General features: G+C 38.5%; 1 protein-coding gene across 20 annotated transcripts in view; it reads right to left on the minus strand.

Moving 5' to 3' along the window:
* The window catches only part of CADPS (calcium dependent secretion activator), a 769,567-nt gene that overhangs the window by 221,978 nt on the left and 526,205 nt on the right, over window positions 1-21,384 (minus strand). For 10 of the 20 annotated variants that reach the window (XM_068253773.1, XM_068253774.1, XM_068253776.1 and 7 more), the window contains 2 exons: window positions 12,753-12,854; window positions 9,141-9,247 (listed from right to left, as the gene is read on the minus strand). In XM_068253773.1, the coding sequence (XP_068109874.1) occupies window positions 9,141-9,247; window positions 12,753-12,854 (209 nt within the window). The remainder of the gene's footprint in view (window positions 1-9,140; window positions 9,248-12,752; window positions 12,855-21,384) is intronic. The other 10 variants (XM_068253772.1, XM_068253783.1, XM_068253782.1 and 7 more) reach the window with 1 other exon arrangement.

Genomic DNA, 21,384 nt, shown 5'->3' on the forward strand with positions numbered 1-21,384 from the left:
TGTTTGAATGAGGAGTGTCCACTAACCCTGGCTGCCAGTAACTTGGCAACCAGAGTTCCTGAAGCCAAAAGAGTGAAGTGAGAGGGTGAGGGTCCTAGTGTGAAATTTCAACTATCCAAGTGGACACAGAGTTAGAATAAAAAGTTGTTGAGCAAAGCGAGGACTGAGCCCACAGCACAGCGAGGGTGCGATTTCAGTAAATACCCAGAAACACTGTATCACACCTACATGAGGCACAGTGAAAATGAAAGCCAAGGGTCTTGACTTTTCAATAAAATGTAGTTTTCCCAAATGGAAGTAAAGACCATTTAAACAGGGGTATGACATTTGTAAATGATATGATACAAAAGTACTGAAAATCCAAAAGTCAAAGTGAAACTAGCTAACCTGGATAGCTGGGTCAAGTATGTGGAGCTATAAGACTAGGCGCAGAGAACTTTGCCAAAAGCATTTCCGAGTGATTATGGAAATCAGTGCATGGTTTAACAGCTCTTACCCAAAAGAGAAATATTACCATGAGGCAAAAGGATAATTTTAAATCCCAGATGATACAATTTTTATGAATATGCATTTTAAATGAATTATGTACTTACATGATTGTATGATAACATGGTACTTTTGCTAAGTAAGAAGAAAATACCTGCTGCACCAAATAAAAGATCATTATCTTCTGCTCAGCATCCTAGGAAACGTGCTCACAATCTCCAGTCAGTGTGAACAACTCCACTTTAGGTATATGAGTATGCTGGGAGTAAAGTTCTGTTAACTGAAGTCATGCCTCCATACTAAGTGTTATTCTATTATGGCTGTCAGTCACTAGTAGGGAGACATGACTTTACACTGACTGGTGGGGCTGTGAGGCTTGAACATGGAAATTATTAAAGAGAAGATGGGAGCCACCTATCAGTGCAGCAGATTTTCCTTTTTTATTTTTTTCAAAAATGTTGTTATGCATAATGAATATAAATCATACTCAAGGCACATTTATTTCCTAGATATGTCCTATGTAGGCACTCAGCTGCAGAGATTGTTTATGCTTGAGTATAGACTTTTAGACTTTTTAAATAGGTAAGCTATAATGATTTGAGGGGTAAGGTGGATTAATTCACAATAAATCCCAAACTGGGCATGTACTCACTCATTAACATATCCCTGGAGGATATACCTAAGATGTTGCAGTGTTTTTCCTTGAGAAAGGCTGGAGTGTCAGATAAGCAATATGTTTATGTATTTCCCAGCAAATAGCTGGTCTGTCAGGTATTCAAAGGACTGTGTGGGACCTACAGAAAGGGTTCTGGTCTTTAATGTCGATCTGAAGCATAAAGCAACCTTCTTCTTTTGCAGCCTTGGCTTTTATAGTAAGGATGAGCAGAAAGTACGCCTATGCGTAATGACGCATCGTAATTCGCATTTACGCATCGTAACTGTAATGTGAAATTTCTGGGAAAAACATAATAAATTTCGTATGCAACTGTAAGCTTTCGTAATTACGCATGAAGTTATGCGTAATTTTGTGCCGATTTTGGTGGTGAATAGCAAAGCTCTCATACATACTATTGCTGCCAAAATTGCTACATGTGTTAAGTAGGATAGTGGGTACAGGGCAAAACAATAATTTTTCAAACAGACTGTTGTTTTTGAGAAAAATCGATTTTAAAAATACAAAAAAAAAATGTTTTTTAAACTGTTATTTTTGTGAGTTTAAAAAACATTTTCTTTGCATTTTTAAAATAGATTTTCTCAAAAACGGCATAGTCTTTTTGAAAATGTATTTTTTTGACTTGTACCCACTATTCTCCTTAACATATGTAGTAATTTTGGTAGTCATAGCATGTATGGGGGCTTTGCTATTCACCTCCAAAGTCAGCATGAAAGTATGTGTAAATTACGCATAAATTCATCCGTAATTACGAATGGTTACACAAAGTCAATTGAATTATCAATTCATAATTACATATATTCGTAAATGCGAAAATGTACGCAAAATTTAGCGTAATCGTAATTAGCTGATTTCGATCATCACTGCTTTACAGTGTAACAGAGAATTTGGATGGCAGGGAAGCTTCCAACATGGGACATGAATTTTCTTACAGCCAAGTCTCAGTAATGCAGGCCAAACTAGAAGACTTTATTAGGCCATATATGACTGCTGTATTTTCACATCGTGTCAGTTTGAAAGATCTTTCCTAGATGATCAGGTCTGTATTTAAAATCTCCAACTAGTGACTTCATTCAGGGGTGTTAAAGCCATCTTTATTCATTCTAGGACCTTCAGTTATACATGTAAAAATGATTATTTAGCTGTTCCATAAGCTTGAATGATAAAAAGCGTTTCTGGCACTTCCACAGAAGCCTCTTTTTATCCTTCTTGGGATATCTAGAGATTTTAGAGGCTTTAGCAGGAAAATTAAAGATAGGTCAATTTAAAGGGACACTGTGGCAAAATACTATTTTTTTATTTAATAATGTGTAAAAAACGGTTAAATTTTTAAGTCCTATTAAACAAGTACAGTGGGATGCGAAAGTTTGGGCAACCTTATTAATCGTCATGATTTTCCTGTATAAATCGTTGGTTATTACGAAAAAAAAAATGTCAGTTAAATATACCATATAGGAGACACACACAGTGATATTTGAGAAGTGAAATTAAGTTTATTGGATTTACAGAAAGTGTGCAATAATTGTTTAAATAAAATTAGGCAGGTGCATACATTTGTCATTTGTCATTTTAGTGATTCCAAAACCTTTAGAACTAATTATTGGAACTCAAATTGGCTTGGTAAGCTCAGTGACCCCTCACCTACATACACAGGTGAATCCAATTATGAGAAAGACAATTTCAGGGGGTCAATGGTAAGTTTCCCTCCTCTTTTAATCTTCTCTGAAGAGTAGAACCATCCGGGGGGTCCTCAAAACAACTCTCAAATGAATTAAAGACAAAGATTGTTCACTATCATGGTTTAGGGGAAGGATACAGAAAGCGGTCTCAGAGATTTCAGCTGTTTCCACAGTTAGGAACATATTGAGGAAATGGAAGACCGCAGGCTCAGTTCAAGTTAAGGCTTGAAGTGGCACACCAAATAAAATCTTGGATAGACAGACGTGACGAATGGTGAGAACAGTCAGAGTCAACCCACAGACCAGCACCAAAGACCTACAACATCATCTTGCTGTATATGGAGTCACTGTGCATCGTTCAACCATTCGGCACACTTTACACAAGGAGATGCTGTATGCCAGAGTGATGCAGAGGAAGCCTTTTCTCTGCCCACAGCACAAACAGAGCCGCTTGAGGTATGCTAAAGCACATTTGGACAAGCCAGCTTCGTTTTGGAATAAGGTGCTGTGGACTGATGAAACTAAAATTGAATAATTTTGGGCATAACAAGGGATGTTATGCATGGAGGAAAATGAACACAGCATTCCAAGAAAAACAGCTGCTGCCTACAGTAAAATATGGTGGTGGTTCCATCATGCTGTGGGGCTGTGTGGCCAGTGCAGGGACTGGGAATCTTGTCAAAGTTGAGGGACGCATGGATTCCACTCAGTATCAGCAGATTCTGGAGACCAATGTCCAGGAATCAGTGACAAAGCTAAAGCTGCACCGGGGCTGGATCTTTCAACAAGACAATGACCCTAAACACTGCTCAAAAAAAAACCTAAGGCATTCATGCAGAGGAACAAGTACAACGTTCTGGAATGGCCATCTCAGCCCCCAGACCTGAATATAATTGAAAATCTGTGGTGTGAGTTAAAGAGAGCTGTCCATGCTCGGAAGCCATCAAACCTGAATAAACTAGAGATGTTTTGTAAAGAGGAATGGTTTGAAATACCTTCAACCAGAATCCAGACTCTCATTGGAACCTACAGTAAGCATTTTGAGGCTGTAATTTCTGCAAAAGGAGGATACACTAAATATTGATTTCATTTCTTTTTTGTGGTGCCCAAATGTATGCACCTACCTAATTTTGTTTAAACAATTATTGCACACTTTCTGTAAATCCAGTAAATTTCATTTCACTTCTAAAATATCACTGTGTGTGTCTCCTATATGATATATTAGAATAACCAAGCAGCTCGGGGTGACCCAAACCACTAGGAATGTATAGGGGGATAAAAGAGACCGAAAAGCTGTCCTACTAATAAGCAATACTTGGTAAAATGTGCCTCCTTAAAACAAAAGGAAATTTGCAATAATTCAGCTATAGGTGAACATTTGTGGTTACCCAAATTGCAACACTACTGAATATGCAAATTATCCCTTTTTGCCTCATGTAAGCTAGACAAGCATCCAGAACCACTGGTGTATAGCAAGTCTATTGCTTTAAATATTTACACAGCCACACCAAGACCACATGTAGACAGCCTGTTTCGGCTTTTGGCCCTCTTCAGTACATAGCAGGAATTGATTTGGCTGTATGGGATAGGGTTTGGACCAGTACAACAGAGTAACCAAGCAACTCGGGGTGACCCAAACCACTAGAAATGTATAGGGGGATAAAAGAGACCGAAAAGCCCTCCTACTAATAAGCAATGCTTGGTGAAATATATTTACCTGACATTTTTGATCGTAACAACCAACAATTTATACAGGAAAATCATGAAAATTAACAAGGGTGTCCAAATTTTTGCATCCTACTGTATATTTAATGTTTTAAAAAAATATTTTTGATCATTTTGGTAATGAGTGAATTTCATACCATCTATTTCCTCTGGCTCTGAAGATGCTGGCAGATTCACCTGGTAATGGAAGAGTCTTAATGCAACCACCATGATACTGCTAGCTACCTCTCCTCCTGGTGCTGTGGAAGCTCCCACAGCTCCCATGTGCGCCCCTAAGGCAGCATAGGAAATCCATGCTTCTTGCATTTTAAGAGGCCAAGCTGCATATAGCTCTGTACACCCATTCATAGTACACTGTATCCAAAGGATTTAAAGAGACTCTGAAATGAGTTTAAAAATGGATTTTTACCTTATATTCAACAGGGGCATGTTTGCCCCTGCTAAAACGCCGCTATCCCATGGCAGAACGAGGGGTCTTTACCCCCCCAAATCCTCTCCGTGGTGCCCGGGGAGCGCTTCCTGTTGAGGCAGAGCTAATGGCTGTAGCTCTGCCTCTCAGCGCGTCTATCAGCGCGTATCTCTGCCTCTCCCCCGCCCCTCTCAGTCTTCCTTCACTGAGAGGGGTGGGGGAGAGGCGGAGATCTGCCGCGGATAGACGGCACATGGAGGCAGAGCTGCGGCTCATAGCTCTGCCTCCAACAGAAGCAAAATCCACGACCAAGAAAGTTGTGGATTTTGCAGGGGGGGATTTGGGGGTAAAGCGGGATAGCGGAGTTTTAGCAGGGGCAAACATGCCCCTGTTGAATATAAGGTAAAAATCCATTTTTACACTCACTTCAGAGTCTCTTTGAAGTCCATTCCCAAGCACAAGTCTAAAAAATGAATGTATTGCCTTAGTGTTCATTTGCTTTCACAGTAATAAGATGTTAGAGCGCAGCAGGATAGCATTCTGAGTCTGTGGGTGGGGGTACTGCAAATGCATTATTCTCACTGTTTAGACTGCAAGGGGGAAGATACTGTCTGAATTTTTCTGAAAGAACTGCAGCCTACAGCACAGACATGCAGTGGTAGAGAAATTGTCCATTGTCTGGGCTCCTTACCAGGTATTTTGCAAGTTATTTATGTTATATTAGCTAATAATTGACCTTATGGACAAGTAAAAACAAGCTCTGCAACTGTGCTCACACTGATCTGAATGCCTTTTGAGGCTGTTGTTTTTTTTTTCTTCTTTTTTTAGGGGGGGGGGGGGGGGGGGAAGCAGGGGGTGTTCACTTTAAAGGTTAAAAAGAAGTATTTTTAAAATTACTAGAAAAAGATAATTTTTCTTAACTATAATTAACTAATTTGGAGTGGCGTTCTCAAAACTTAGTAAAGAACATTGTGTTATTGTAGACAATTCATCAAACTGAATGAGGTGACGAAGCCCCTAGATACGTTATCCTTGGGAAAAGCTCTAGGCCTTAATAGGCATTGATGGTATTCCAACAGAAGTATATAGGTGATCCTTAGATATTCTTCTACCTTATGTGGATGATGTCTTCTTGAGAGCTGATTTATTTACCAGATTTATTTTTTGACACCACAATTACTGAAATAACCCACAAGACTATGGCTCTTATCAACTTATTGCCCTTCTAAATTTATATTATTAACTATTTTATTTGCTAAACACTTGCAGCACAACTAAAAAAGTTATTCTCCCTATTATTCATTCTGAATACTTGAGTTTCAGGCCTGGTAAGTCTACCTCAGCTAATATTAGACTAGTCCAAGTTATTGTAAAATTAGGTAAATTAGGTACAATGATCTAAGCACTAAGGTTGGAAATAGACAAAGCCTTTATTATGATTGAATTGGCTTTATCATGCCTTGTGCAAATTTGGTATACACCCCAAATTCATTTTGTGGATTAAAATACATACTGCCTTCTATTATCAGCCTTCTTTGCCATAGTAATTAAAACATTGGCAACTCAGCTTTAGTCTTCATTCCTTGTAGTTTCATTTAATTAATGTCTACTTTCACAAGAAAGGATAACAGATTTATGAAGCTGACGCTATATTGGTTTTTGATCCAAATCCCCCAAATTAGAGACTTGCGTCTTATTGGTGCACTTACAAAATTGACACTATACATTTTCTTTGCAATCATATCCATCCAACTGAAAATTCACAGGAGAGGGGAAAAAATATATTTTTCTCAGTGAAAAAGCACTAATGAACAGAATGACATTTTCATTCTCAGGAAATACATGTTCTGTTTGGTAACATGATTAATTTAGACCTAATATTTTTTTGATTTATTTTTCAGTTGTGTCACACATTTGTCATAATAAGGAATTACAAGCGTACTGAGTGATATTTGAAAATGCTAGTTAAGAATCACTTAGCTGGCTTGCTGTAATGCGTAAATTATGAAACCAGGCACCGTTATAAGGCAGTCATATCTGTGTGCAGGAATTATTGAACATTAAACCATTCCTTAATTGTGAACATCACTCTTCTTAAACAAACAAGGGTAAGGACAATCTATACCCTGAGCGTGATCGCCACACTGTACAATACACAAAAATAAATAAATAAGAGAATATATTTATATTGCACACAGTGCAATCGTATATACCACAACTAATTATGCAAAATCCCCAACATCAACACATTAGCTTCAACTACTAGTATTCAACTGGTAGCATACAAACACCATCATATTTTTGAGGCAGATATATAACTCATAAAACAGACAATTACACTGACTCTTCAGTGTGGCAAATGTTCTCATGCAAAAATGACAATGGACATGTAGGTTATAAGTTTGCTTTACATCTATTAAAGTGATTGTGTGCCACCATTTGACTATAAGGAGTCTGAAAAATTAACATGTCAGTATCAGGGTCTTCACATTATTGTTAATCTATGAAATATGGATATTTCTTTTGTAATTTAAAGTGTAAACTAAAAAAGTCTAAATTAAGTAAAAACAAAATAAATAAGTAAATAAATAGACAGATACATTTCAGAATACACACACATTATTAATCAACTATTTCTCTTAAGTGTAAAACAAATGATCCACACCAATTATATTATATAAACATTTTACATAAGCTATAGCTTCCATGTAACATATTCAGTTGAATAATAATACTATACATAGATGTATAATTTGTATTCTTTTTTTTTTAAATAACAAAAAAAACAAACAGAGATGCTGAAATCTTATCTACATAGTATTTGATTTGCTGGAGGAGCAATTCTTTACAAAGGTCAAAAGAACCTGTTTTTTACTGCAAATATCTAATCAAGTGGTGGGTAACTTTAAAAAGACAAACATTTCCATTAGCGTGATTAGATATTTACAGAAAACATGAGTCAGTGTAAAAATGTAGGAAATTACTGCAAATGAGAGAAAAACAAACTGAATTACACTTACATGAACTGTTGTAGTTTAAACTGTATTTGCAATTACAATTGTCTTTAAATTAGTTAAGATTGATCCCACATCTTTCCCTGCACTACTGCATTATGACAGGTTGCCTACAAACTAGCATGGGTAAAATGGGAGGATAGGGAAAGATTAGTGGAGGGTCAGGTTGTGGTTAGGGTTAGCTGCAATGCTTGTAAAATACATCCATTGCTGCATGCATGGACTGGATTACCACTGCACACTTCAAATTTGTGGAACAACTAAGTTCCACAGACAATCTACATGATCTGGTTGCTACACTAGTTAGATTACAACTACGGAGGAAGCAAAAAAAAGGAAGGATAAAATCCCATCAGAAACATGAAGGACATGCACAAGATTATGAGAGCAAGTGACTCAGATTGTTGAGTTTAACCACATACCTCTTTTCCCTGCCAGGACCATCCAAGATACGAAGAATGATGGAAAAACAGGGAGGAAATTTAAATATGCAAATCAAGCATTAGTTGGGTCTTTTAGTTTTTTGTACTGTGAATTGGCTGATGGCAGTGGATCGTGATATAAAAGATACTGGCTGGCTTTTGACATTATAAACGCCATCCAACTGATTAAAAATGTCAAACAACTTAACCAAAAGTTTACATAAAACAAATTGATAATATATGAAAATATTTTTAGCATTTAAAAATGTTAAAATTTAAAAATTATGCTCATAACTAATAAAAAAAATTGGCAGGTGGTGGTTATGTATATAGGTTTCAAGGAAAAAAGGGATTAAAATGGAGATCCGATTTAACCATCAATGTATTTATACCAATCTAGAATATGTATTAGAATCAAAACATTTTCAAACTAGCAACCATTATTTGATATCTTTTAGAACTGTTTAGATTGAGAATTGTACAGTTTCTAAGCTGTAGTCTAGGCAACTTCTTGTACTTTCAACCATTTCCCCATAAGGTGAACTTCACATAATAAAAATGTAATCTATTATAAACATCTTAATAATTCCAACATTTCACTAGTTCTTTTTTTCACCTAATTACTAATATAGAAAAGCTACTAAAACTTTTGCAGGAAGATATTCCTTGCTATTGTAGAGTATGTTCTACAAACTGTTTATGCAAAAAGTTATAGGAGAGTTCATTGCTCACCTCTGCATGGTGCTCTTCATTTTGCTGGAGAACTTCAATAACAAGCTCTGCAAGTCGTATTGTGTCCTCAAGCTTTTTGGCAGGAGTAACTAACCGACCTACATTTTCTAAAGTAGAAGAAGATGATTTAGAATGTGCTTTCAGGATTAAAGTTAGGCAGAAATGTCTAGGGTTAGTCAAAGTCCGGGATATTCCAAAACGCTAGAAAATCATGCACAATTAAATAAAAAAGCTAAATAATTAATGTTAAACAAACAAAATAAAAATCACAGTTGTCTTTTAAACTACAGAAAAAAAACAGTGCTCCAGCTTAGGATTCTTGAGTGTAAAATATTAACATGATATGTTCATAATAATTTGAAAATGTGGTCGATTTGGGTTCAGCATACAACCAGCTAAATGTGTAATGATTTTGCAAATCATTGTTTACATGGCCACTATGCATTTTATATTTAGCTGTAGCCATTTTATACTGTGCTGTAAATAAAAAAGTAAACTACAAAATAGTAATGCTAAAATTAGTGGTTGCAATTATTATTTTTCCAGCCAGAGTGCACCAAAGTCTGTGTAGAGGATAGAGCAGACAGAGTAAACATCTTGCCTCCAACAGTGCTCATGCAATTTTCATTAAAAGCCTTGCTTTTGCTGCCAATTTAATTTATTACATTAAAATATTTTTTGTGCGATTTTGTAAAGGCTGAAGGTAAGTTTAATACAAAATGTCATGACTGCTTCCTACTGTATAAAAAAGAAATTCATATTTATATATCTAAACACAATGTTGCTTAAAGGGAAATTCCTGTAAAATATATACATATAATATATACTGTACTTATATTTTATATATAATTGTTATTTTGGTGCTGCTCTATTAAACTTACATTGTGCCTTCAACACCTGTTGTACGTCATATTTTAAGGTGTTTCTGACTTTGTGATTTAGTAACATCAAAAATATGATTTTTTTGCATAAATTTATGGCTATATCACAATCCAAGACAAAAAGAAAACTCTACCATTGATAAAACATAAACTCATAAAATCCATATGAGAATCCTCTGTATCAAGAACTGCAATGCCATGCCCAGTGGTACCACCCCCATCTTTAAAAGGAATGTGTGTACTGAAAGTCTACCAACAAATTAACAGTATCATAGCAGATTCTCAGTTTTATACTTTTTATGGAAATGGAATTGTACTGAAATCTTTATATAGTCTTACTCTCAATAGTGATATACTGCTGGTGATATGATGGTGATAGCTGTGTTCTTCAGGTGAAGGGTATATAATATTTTAAAAACCGTACTGCAGCGCACTCCAAGGCACGTTTTTATGATATATTTTTTTGCAGGAATGCTGTTAATTAGGTAGTGAATCTGTAGTACACACTGGGCTGAATTTACCATAAGGCACCGTAGACACGTGCCTACTTCCATCCTGATGATGGAAAGCCGGCTCACTCCGCTCTTTGATGAGAGTGTAAATAAGAGATTACTCACCCTGCTCTGGTTTTTGATACTTGGGATTTTTATATGAATCAAATCACTTTTGGATGTTGTTTTATTATAATTACTGCCATTACACTTTGACCTGTCTGATGCAGGTCTACATTAAGAATGCACAGCTTAGAAGTGCCTTTGTTATAAGCAGCAAATCTTCCTCTCCCCATTGAAAAACACCCTGTATCAATATAAACCACAAGGGGTTCTTCTCCACTGCCAGTGCCCAAGAGCAAGTGGAGTGCAAACAACGAGGGGTGTTATGGTATTATCTGGTCGCCACTTTTATAGATGGACAACAAAATAGCCAGTAGTACCAAAAACACCTACACTGTATTACCCTGACCACTTAAAGGAAAAACTGTGGGGAAGATCCCTTACCCTCAACAGTGGGGGAAGGGGGTTCAGTGACAATTTGAGAGTTTATGCATTGAAAGTTAAAAGCCACATGAATTGGCATTGGCCAAGGGGTGAAGCCACAGTGATGGGCTTGGACCTTTCCAATACAAGGCTATATGTTGATAAAGTTGATAAAGGGGTGAATTAAATTTGGGAAGGAAAAAGTTGTTTTTTTTTCTCTGCCTGTGATCTTTTTTTTACCTCCTTTTTGCAGGAAGAGGCTTAAGAGATGCTAGCAGATAATGAGCACTACTGAGTATCAGCATACTGCATCGCACATGAGCAAAATTTTATGTAAAAATAATGGGTGGGACACTGTGATAATGTGAGTAGAGGGTACTACAGCTGGGAATGTTTTCGAATATTAAAGACCTCATTATGAGAACTACTTTCCTCTGAGAACTAAATGGATAAATCCTGGGCTGAAGGTTGATTTTAAATCAATTTAAACATTTGATCGATTTGATTGGGTTCCAATAATGCCACCTATCACAGCATCCTGGACTAAGGGCCTGTTTCCGCAAGTGCAGCTACCTAGCCACATCGCATCACTTCCACTGGCGTCCGCGTCCCATCCGCATCTCCTGATGCGGAAGTGTATGGAGGGGACAGCGGGCAGATGCGTGTGAATGCGGCCAGGCCGAGAATTTGCTGCATGCTGCAAATCCTCGTATCGCTCCACACACAATGCATGCAATGGAAACTGTTCCATTGCCATGCATTGGGTTCAGGATACCCGTGGTGCGATGCGGCTATGTAGCCGCATTGCACTGCTTCTAGTGGAAATGGGCCCAAACAGGATTCTAACTGATAGTCAGCAATATTGGTGGAAGTTAAGCCCAAAAACTGAAGGTCCAGCTCTGAGTTTTGTGCATTTTCCTCCACTGACTCTGGCTTTTTAACCATGTGTCCAGGCCAAGATAAGTATTACTTGAAATTTGCATATTAGAATGGGCTGTGTATCAGGACGAGGTGACTTATTTGCACACTTGCAAAATGATAAAAAAAAACTAGCAAGGTTGCATTCTGGCTGCCTTATAGCTCACCACGACTTTGCTGACCTCTGATTGATACTGTGAAGTGTTCTAATCACCACCTGCAATCCTACATATTGGGAGGTGGTGTGCAATGAAAACCTTGTGGTGGGTAAATTAGGTGTGCCTGTATAGTATGTGTAACAAATGCGTATTTTAATTTTATTGGCATCCTACTTAGTCTATAAACTCGTCCCCCTATAATAGCACTACAGTATTTGTATTCAATTTCATAACTTAAAAGGTTTTTTGTTCCCCTAACCCAGAATGTAAAATAAAAGATCAATGCTAGTATGTTAGCCTAACAGCTGGAGCACTGATATATGAGAAACAAAGTCTATTAAAAGCAGTTCTGACATAGTTTAAAACTTAGAAGTCATAAATATTAACATAATCATGCACAATGTTATGTAACAAGAATGTTATTTTGTGCTGACATTCATATTGGAAAATGTTGTTGGTGCCGGACAGATCTAGACAGTAATGGACATATTGAGAGGAAGTGCTTAGAGGCCGATGTTCAAACTATGCTAGGATAACTCCTAGAGCTCTGGGAGTAGCCAGCAATGCATTGGTAGGAACAGCAATGCATTGTGGGTTCTTCCAGCACTGAAGGATTAGGGAAAAGGGGAGATAGAGGCTAGGCTAAACAAATCAAATGAAATAAAGCCGATACAGTACTTGGTATTGGTCTAGGCATGCCTTTCAGCCTTTGATTTAACATGTTAGCCTGAGTTTGAGTGGGTGGAGGCACAGGTGATGGCTTTGGTTTAGGCCGATGAACTGGGCATGCATGACAGAGAAAAGAGTAGAAAGTAAGGTAGCATGAGTATATATACAAATATGACAGGACTCAGTGTTTTAAACAAAAGACAGTGGGGGATGACAAAAAATAATGAAAAATTAGATTATCTACATGAGCTCAATTTGATGTACTAAATATTAACAAACTTCTACATTGTAACAAACTAAACCTAGAAGTACCCAAACACAATAAAAACACAGAAGTGGACATTTATGAAAACTGCTACACAGGTATCACAGATAGCAGCCAATCAGAATCTCGAGGGTGAGATTCTCTGTTAAAATAGGTGTTTCAGAAGTTGAAGCATGACACCTCATGAGTTTGTATGTAAATTTTAATTTATTTTGCATGTATCACTAAAAATTACCACCAGAATCTCTTTGGATTTAAAGCATATCACTGCCAGGTTTTAAATTCCTCTGCATTTTTAGAATAACCTCTAATGGCTTGTATATTCAATAGCTCTAGAGCTACAGCTTTTTCTAATGAGAGTTAAGGAGTTTTCGTAGGGGAGCTCACATGTGAGTATATTAAGAAAAAGATACAAAGACTAGCAGTCTACTGTAAATGAGATAAACAAAAAAACGAATGGAAAATTATACACCGAAAACTCAGTTAGTTAGTAAACTGAAAGATCTATCCAGGTTTTTTTTTCCAATCTCAGGACGTCTGATTAGGGTACAGTCACTTGCACCAGGATTTAACAAAACTGAATACTTGTAAATGGAAATGCAGGTTTGCAATACATCCTATTATCTAAGCCATGTTGGTTCCGATATTAAAAGGGAATGCATGAACTATGGTCTTGGATAAAAACTGACAAGACTTGTATATTTGTAAAGACATGCAGTAACATCTTTGGATTTTTAAAAGTTATAATGCAGCAAATCCAAAACAAAGAACAAGATCAGATGAGTAAAAGAAAAACCCATGGGATACCAGGATCCAAAGTTTTAGCCAAACATCAGCTCCTGCTCCTTTTAGCCACTAGGTGTTACTGTTGTAAGATTAGAGGTGGAAGCAGGTAGGCAAATTACTCATTCAGCATGAAAAAAACTGTATGTTTCAAGTCTCCAAACTGAGACCTCTAGTGGCTAGATGGAAAAACTGTATGTTTCATGTCTCCAAACTGAGACCTCTAGTGGCTAGATGGAAAATCAGCTTGGTTCATTTACTTTATTTTCTAGAATTCCAGTTGATTTTTTTTTCCTCTTAAAAAATAAAATGTTTTTTTTTTAACACACTGCACTGTAAGCCAGTAGGTTATTGTACAGCTTACTTTAAGTGTGCTCACTCAACATTCGTTAGGCTACCGAATGATGGGCCAGTTTCTAGTTTTTGACATCTGTGTGTAAAAAGCGCTGTTTAGAAAATGAGAGCAGATACTCACTGATTGGCTGCTTCTGGGTGTGCTCAGTACCAGTATGTTTTACCTGTGAATCTGTTTTGTAAATGTCCATCAACATTACCTCTAAAGGAATGACATTCAAACTAGACAACAAGATATAGTTGTCAATAGAATTGAAACTATATCTCTGTACAATGTCATTGTGAATTCTGACAACTCTGCCATTCACAATAAAACCATTTCAACATGGTGGACAAACAAAAATTTAGATGGACTTTTTTTTACTGAGACATTTGGGACAAGGTCCCCATGTAATCAATAGTATTGGATATAAATGGGAGGCCAGGAGATTCACTTAGCACTAGTCCTTGGCAGGCAAGGAGAGGCACTCTTGTTCGCCAGCCCCTGGATGTTAAACCAGAAACTCTTAATGTGACTGTGCTTTCAGTATTTTCACTTGACACCCACGCTGCCTTGGCATACATCACTGAGTTGGGTATGTGATGTTTCTGTTCATTATGTTGCTGACAAAGCCTGTAACTCATTCCTTGCATAGTATCAACTCAAATTAAAGCTCAACTCCAGGCAAACAGAAAAACACCCTTTAAATCAGGTATGTATTTATTTGAAAAAAAAAAAATTAACACTCATCTAAATCCAAAGCTGAGGAAGTCCCATTCTAATAGCAATAAAAAATGGCAAGTGAACATATATAGTGTATACAAGCACAATGCTGAACATAAAACCTGATTCATGGGCCCACTGTGCTTGGAGTAGTAATACACCTTACTTTCTCTCCTTTCTGGATTCAGCTGACGGGATAGTCAATCACATCTGATCATGTAACACCCAAAGTAGGAAGTTTCATATCTTATTATGTGACTAGTCAGCGACGCTTACACAGATGCCAAAAAGAAACACATATATATATATATATATATCTTATTTTTTCATACTTTAAAATGCACTTTTTCTCCCCCAAAAGGGAGGGGTGGGAGGAAGTCAGTCATTTCATAGTCCAAATAATACATATTCAGACCTGCACCTCAGTCCCCAATGTCCTCCATTGTGTTACAGACATGCAGCCACACCTGTCTATCCCGCTGTTCCTCTGTGTCCTCCATATCCCTTATATACCTCATTATTTCCCTTCTATGCCCCATCATGTACCTTCTATCCCTCATGTCCTCCATCCTCCAGTGTGTTAAATACGTATGCTATTTGCAGCCATGCAGCTCCCAGATTCAGTTCTGACAAAATCTTGTCAGAAGTGGAAGGAATTGTTGTAAGCAGAAAATGGTGAGCTTCTGAGAGGAACTGACAGTGAGGTAAGTATGCAATATTCATTTGCAGATACATAAAGTGTTTATTCAAATTATTTTACTTGGTTCAGGTTCACGTTAAATACGTTTTATGTGTCATGTAATTTGAGATTAACTTCACTCTTCTGTTTCAAGCATCCTCTGTGCACCGTACAATCAGCCACAAGATACTATATATTTCTGTTAATTTTTGCAGAGCCCTATGTTATCTTCCTGCTTATTGGCTATTGAAAGAGCAGCTTGATGATTTATTTATTTTATTTGTTTATTGTATTCATAAAGCGCCAACATATTACGCAGCGCTGGTGATGCTGATTTATTATGCAATGAGAAGGCAGGTGACACAGGATGCTGCAAAGTTAATATAGGAAATGTCAGTGTCACTGAACTGGTCGTGCCATCTGGAGTTGTATGTGTCACAGAATTGGCTGGAGCAAGTTAGAAATCTGTTGGCAAGTAAAGTAGCTTATATTCACAAATCTCAGCTGAGCATTTAGCTGGTTGCATGGAGCTGAACACTAACTAGTCATTCAAAATGTTTTCCAAGCAGTGGAGAGAAAGCTACACTTTTCAAATACAAATGGTATGAGGAATGATAACTTTGAACCAAATAAATTGGCTAAGGTGTTGTTTAGAATCCATACAAGTAGGCATTTTGCTGAGGTTGACTTAATTTCCCAGTAGACTCTATTAGGGCTTTTGTTACATTATCAAGCAGCACACAGAGTACATACATATGTAATTTAACAAACCTATCTATTCAGGGCCATATTTCTGGGAAGGCCACAAAGGCCATCGGCTTGTGCAATAAAAAAGCAGAAGGGGCAAAGGACTTGGAGAGATAAGAGATCACATGTCAAAGTAAATCATCTATCCTGCTTTTCTCTGTTCTGCCTGAAATCCACAGATACCTGCATCTCTCTCCCTTCCAGGAGTGTGAGATGACAGTCAGCAGCTGCTGTCACCTGATGATCCTGTCCTCTGTATGATGAGTGGATACATACAAGCTGCTGTGGGAAGTGCCAGGGGTTTACAGTAGCGCAACTCTGGAGTACGGTGGATTTTTCATGCACACATTCATGGACAGGAATTATCAGCTCTGCTAAGTGTCCTTTTCCCCTCAATGCTATCAGATAGATTATTACTGGTCAGCTATCAAAAAAACATTCTCTGCACTACAGTTTAAGCACTGTCACCTGTTTGGGCTCTAACTGCTGCCAGTCGCACAGAGAACAAAAAAGCAGTGCATGCTCTGTCCACTTGCGCTGCTTGTAATTTTGCCCTTTTGTACAGATGTGCACAGCAGATGAGGCTGGGAGTGTTATGGGTATGCATACTTGACAAGCTCTGCTCATAAACAAACATAATTTCTGAAGTATGCACATCCAGAACACGGCTCCTGTGCTTCCAGGCAGGAGTGCAAAATTAAAGGGAGTGGACAGAGCATGCATTGCTTCATGGTCAAAGGAGGGGCAGAGAAGCAAAACAAAGGTGGGCCCATTCAAATCAGTGATTGAATGGGCCCACCTTTGTTTAGCTTTTTGTAAATGTAGAGTGCTGCGTAATATATTGGTGCTTTATAAATACAATAAATAAATATCCTAAGATACTGTACTAATGGGCTCCTGGTCTCTCTTATTACAGACACTTGGAGGTTGTGGTCAACCAACAAGGATCAACAGTTCCCCATCGTTATTAATATGTTTTGTACTGTACATACACGTTTATCTCATCATGTCGCATATCGCCTTGGGTACACTTTAAAAGAAACCAGAGCCGAAACTCAGGTTCAAAAAGAGATAATTACTTAAAGAGAGGGGATCCTATTGAAGCTTCCCTCAGCATACTCTATTCTCTACATTGGGGCTGCACACCTCCTCTATCATCAGTGAGCCGTTTAATAGCCACGCAACATGAGCGGCTCCAGCTTACTCTGCATGTGCGGCTACAGCATGCCTGCACTGATGGCAAAGGAAATGTATGGTCTGAGCTTCCAGGGGGCCACGCTCAGCGAGGGGGACAGCAAAACACAGAGGAAAGCCTCAATAGGAGATTTGGCTTGGGTACACTTTCATCTTACTTGTATGTGTAAATACGTATTTCAAATTGTGAAAATTTTAATCATAGTGGTCCTTTAAAAGGAAGCATGTCCTCCACAGCTTTCCAACTGCTCTTAAGAAGGGCTTCTGTGCCTATACTGACAGTAAACTAGCTACAGTGTTTTTGTTTTGTGCATTTCTCATGCGTTTGCATTTCCGTTTTTCTGATTGGCAAGTGTTGTCTAGATTCATGAAAATACATACTAGCGGTTAAGTCATAACAAATGCAAAAGCGTTTCTATGCGTTTTTTATGCGCTCCTATACTGTACATTGAAACGCAGAATGCATCATAATTGGACAGACATGCGTTCGCGTTTTTTTAAAAATCTGAACGCAGCAGTGGAAAAGGCCACTCAAGATTCTTATTTTAAACAGGCTGCACTTAAGAATCAGCAAACGCGCACGTTTTGCATTTTTGGCAAAACGCAGCTAGTGGAAAAGGGCCCTTATTAATTTTTTTGGGGGAAACGGGAAAAGGGCACTTATTAATTTTTTTTGTGGGAAACGGTGGGGCTTATGCACAAAATTCTGGTTAACTACCTCACGACCGCCCCACGCCAATGGGCGTGGCCGCGGCGGCAGCCCCAGGACCGCCTAACCCCAATTGGGGTCAAGTCCTGGGGCTCTAATTTGCATGCGATCAGTGCGCACGCTGCGCGTGCATCTCGTGCTCGGAGGGCAAGCTCAGCCCCCTCTTCAGTCTCCGAGTGGCTATTGCCGCTTGGAAGACTGTTAGACGGCGAATTTACACAGCGCAGCGCTGCGATCAGCAACAGCGCTGCACTGGGGACAGCCGTGTGACACGGCTGTCCCCCTAGGGGATAAGAGAGCGATCGGCAGTGATAGGCTGAAGCCTATCACAGCCGACCGCTGTGATAGGCTGTCTGGGGGAGGCTGGCTGGTTGGGGACATAAATATATATATTAAAAAAAAAACAACTGGGGGGCGATCAGACCCCACCAACAGAGAGCTCTGTTGGTGGGGGGAAAAGGGGAGGGATCCCTCATGTTCTGTGTTGTGCGGCTCTGCAGCTGTGCCTTAAAGCTGCAGTTGCCATTATAGCTAAAATGTCCCTGGTCTTTAGGGATATTTACCACTGTGGTCCTCAAGTGGTTAAGTTGCTGTGTGCAGCCAAGGTAGCACCCATTGCACAATTAGCATGACCAGAGCTACCTTAGTAATGTGAGCATTGCTAGGATAACACACGTTATGCTTCTTGGACACGTTATTTTAACAATGCTCACACTAGCTGGCTGATGCAGGTCAGGATAACTGTGAAAAGCACAGTTGTAAATGAATAGACAGTGTTTTTTAAACATCAGTACTGACTTTTTCCATTGTTCGTGCAAAAGCCAAGCTTGATCCCATCGTCTCGTTACGTCCTTGACGCTACAAGTAGTGTTCAGGATCAGCTAAGAGTAGCTCTTCCGTAACCCTCTGTAGTGGTAAAAACACAGCAGATTTGCTGAATGGCTGGAACTGATGTCAAACACTTCTCTGCTCATTTACAGAGAAGCGTTTAGCAGCTGGTAATGCGACGCCCTCCGAGCGCCCATGTCAACCGTAGGGATGGTCGGAAATGCCAATTTCCGATTCCGCGGTAAATCCGCAATCCGCCATTGTCAAATAGCGATTCCGCTTTCCGCTACCAATTTCCGTATTCCAATGCGGAATTTCCGCCGGAAATCGCGGAAATTCCGCCCGACTTTAACATCGATTTTCTCAAAAACTATAAGGTCTTTTTGAAAACTTTCTTTTGCATCTTGTTCAGAAGATTCTGTTTAATAAACCCTGAAAATTTGGTGTTTCTAGGACTTACGGGGGCTTTGCTATTAACTGCTAAAGTCGGCGGATTTTTACTGTAAAGTAAATGCAGAAAATAGGCAGATGCAGATTTTCTGCATTTTACATTATAGTAAAAATCCGCCGACTTTAGCGGTTAATAGCAAAGCCCCTGTAAGTCCTAGAAACACCAAATTGTCAGGGTTTATTAAACTGAATCTTGTGAACAAGATGCAAAAAAAGTTTTTAAAAAGACCTCATAGTTTTTGAGAAAATCGATGTTAAAGTCGGGCGGAATTTTCGCGATTTCAGGCGGAAATCCGCCTAACGCACTTGCATTTCCGATTTCCGCATTCTGATGCGGAAATGCAATTTCCGATCGGAATTTCGGAAATTGCATTTCCGCGGAATCCGAATGAGCATCCCTAGTCAACCGGCCCAACGGATAAAACTGTCATGCGCTTTCTGTGCATATGCCCTACTTTCTACGTATACACAGTAGCAGTGACATGCCTGTAACTTTAAACAGAAATAACATCAGTGATGCTAGTAGTACTAGTAAATTGCAATCTTGATCAGTGCCTTTTTTTTAACACATGTTACCCCAAGGTTACATGCTAATGCATGCAACATAACATTTTATTCCCTTTGAAATCATTTTCATTCCTTTTTTATTTTTATTTTTTTACATCAAGGCATTTTGCTCTCACAAAAAGTAAGAGAGAAATAGAAAGCAAAGCAAAAATTATCAATTTCATCTCTGCTAAACTGAAATATCATATGTCACATCAGTAGCATGCTGTCACACCATACTCAACTTTACAAGAAAAGCTTTGCGAGCAGAGGGAGTAAATATTTTTTTTCACACCGTTATACTTCATCTTTCTAGATTTTCCATATTGTCATACAAATTATTTGGTAAAGCCGCAGCAGTTGTTAACTTGACCCATGAAAATGTCTTATATCCCTTTGTCTAATTTAAACATGTAGAACATCTGCCACTATTCAAAATGTGTGCTTTCTAATTGTTTCCTGCTTCTTTAATTATTTTGAATGTGAAATACTAGTGGTTCTCATATTGTGGCTTGCATCAAACAGCACTGAACCATGCCAGCTTCACCAAATATGTTCTCTGCTCTCCCAAATGTTAGAACGCAGCGATCAGTGTGACCCATCTGTCATCCAGTTTGTAATATTAGCAAAGCAAGAAGATTCAGAGATGAAAATAGTATTTTCTGGAGAAGGTGCACACAAAACAAGAACTCGGGCCTGTCAGTCTAATGCTGGGAATACACGGCTCGATTCTGAGCCATTAAGATGGCTTGATAGATAATTTCCAACATGTCCGATCACCGTTCGATCGCTCTGCTGCTTGATTCACCATTGCAGTTAATTGAAAAAAGATAAGAAAAATGAGCGGAAGATAAGAGAATCGAGCGGGCAAAACGATTGGGCGCAGAATCGAGAGCCAGAATCGACCGGTGTACTCCCAGCATAAGGAGTGCATTTATTCTAAGTGACTAGTGGCAAGCACATATATCCTTACCGATTGTCCCTGTAGGTCTAGTGTGGACACAGGTACTTGGGAACGGGAGCTGAGGCTGCAGACGCTTGTATTGTAAGTGCAGTTTAATGGCTGATTATAATGTGTTTAAAGAGACACGGAAGTGAAAAAAAACTATGATATTATGATTTGTATGTGCAGTACAGCTAAGAAATAAAACATTAAGATCAGATACGTCAGTCTAATTGTTTCCAGTACAGGAAGAGTTAAGAAACTCCAGTTGTTATCTCTACACAAAAAAGGCATTATCTCTACGACTTTCAAAGTCGTGGAGAGGGCTGTTTTCTGACTTTTATTATCTCAACTGTTAGTTAACTATTTACTTTTCCTCTGGCAGAGGAGAGGTCATTACTTCACAGACTGCTCTGAAAGAATAATTATGAGTGCTGAGT

Source organism: Hyperolius riggenbachi, chromosome 9 (assembly GCF_040937935.1).
Source record: "Hyperolius riggenbachi isolate aHypRig1 chromosome 9, aHypRig1.pri, whole genome shotgun sequence".
NCBI lineage: Eukaryota > Metazoa > Chordata > Amphibia > Anura > Hyperoliidae > Hyperolius > Hyperolius riggenbachi.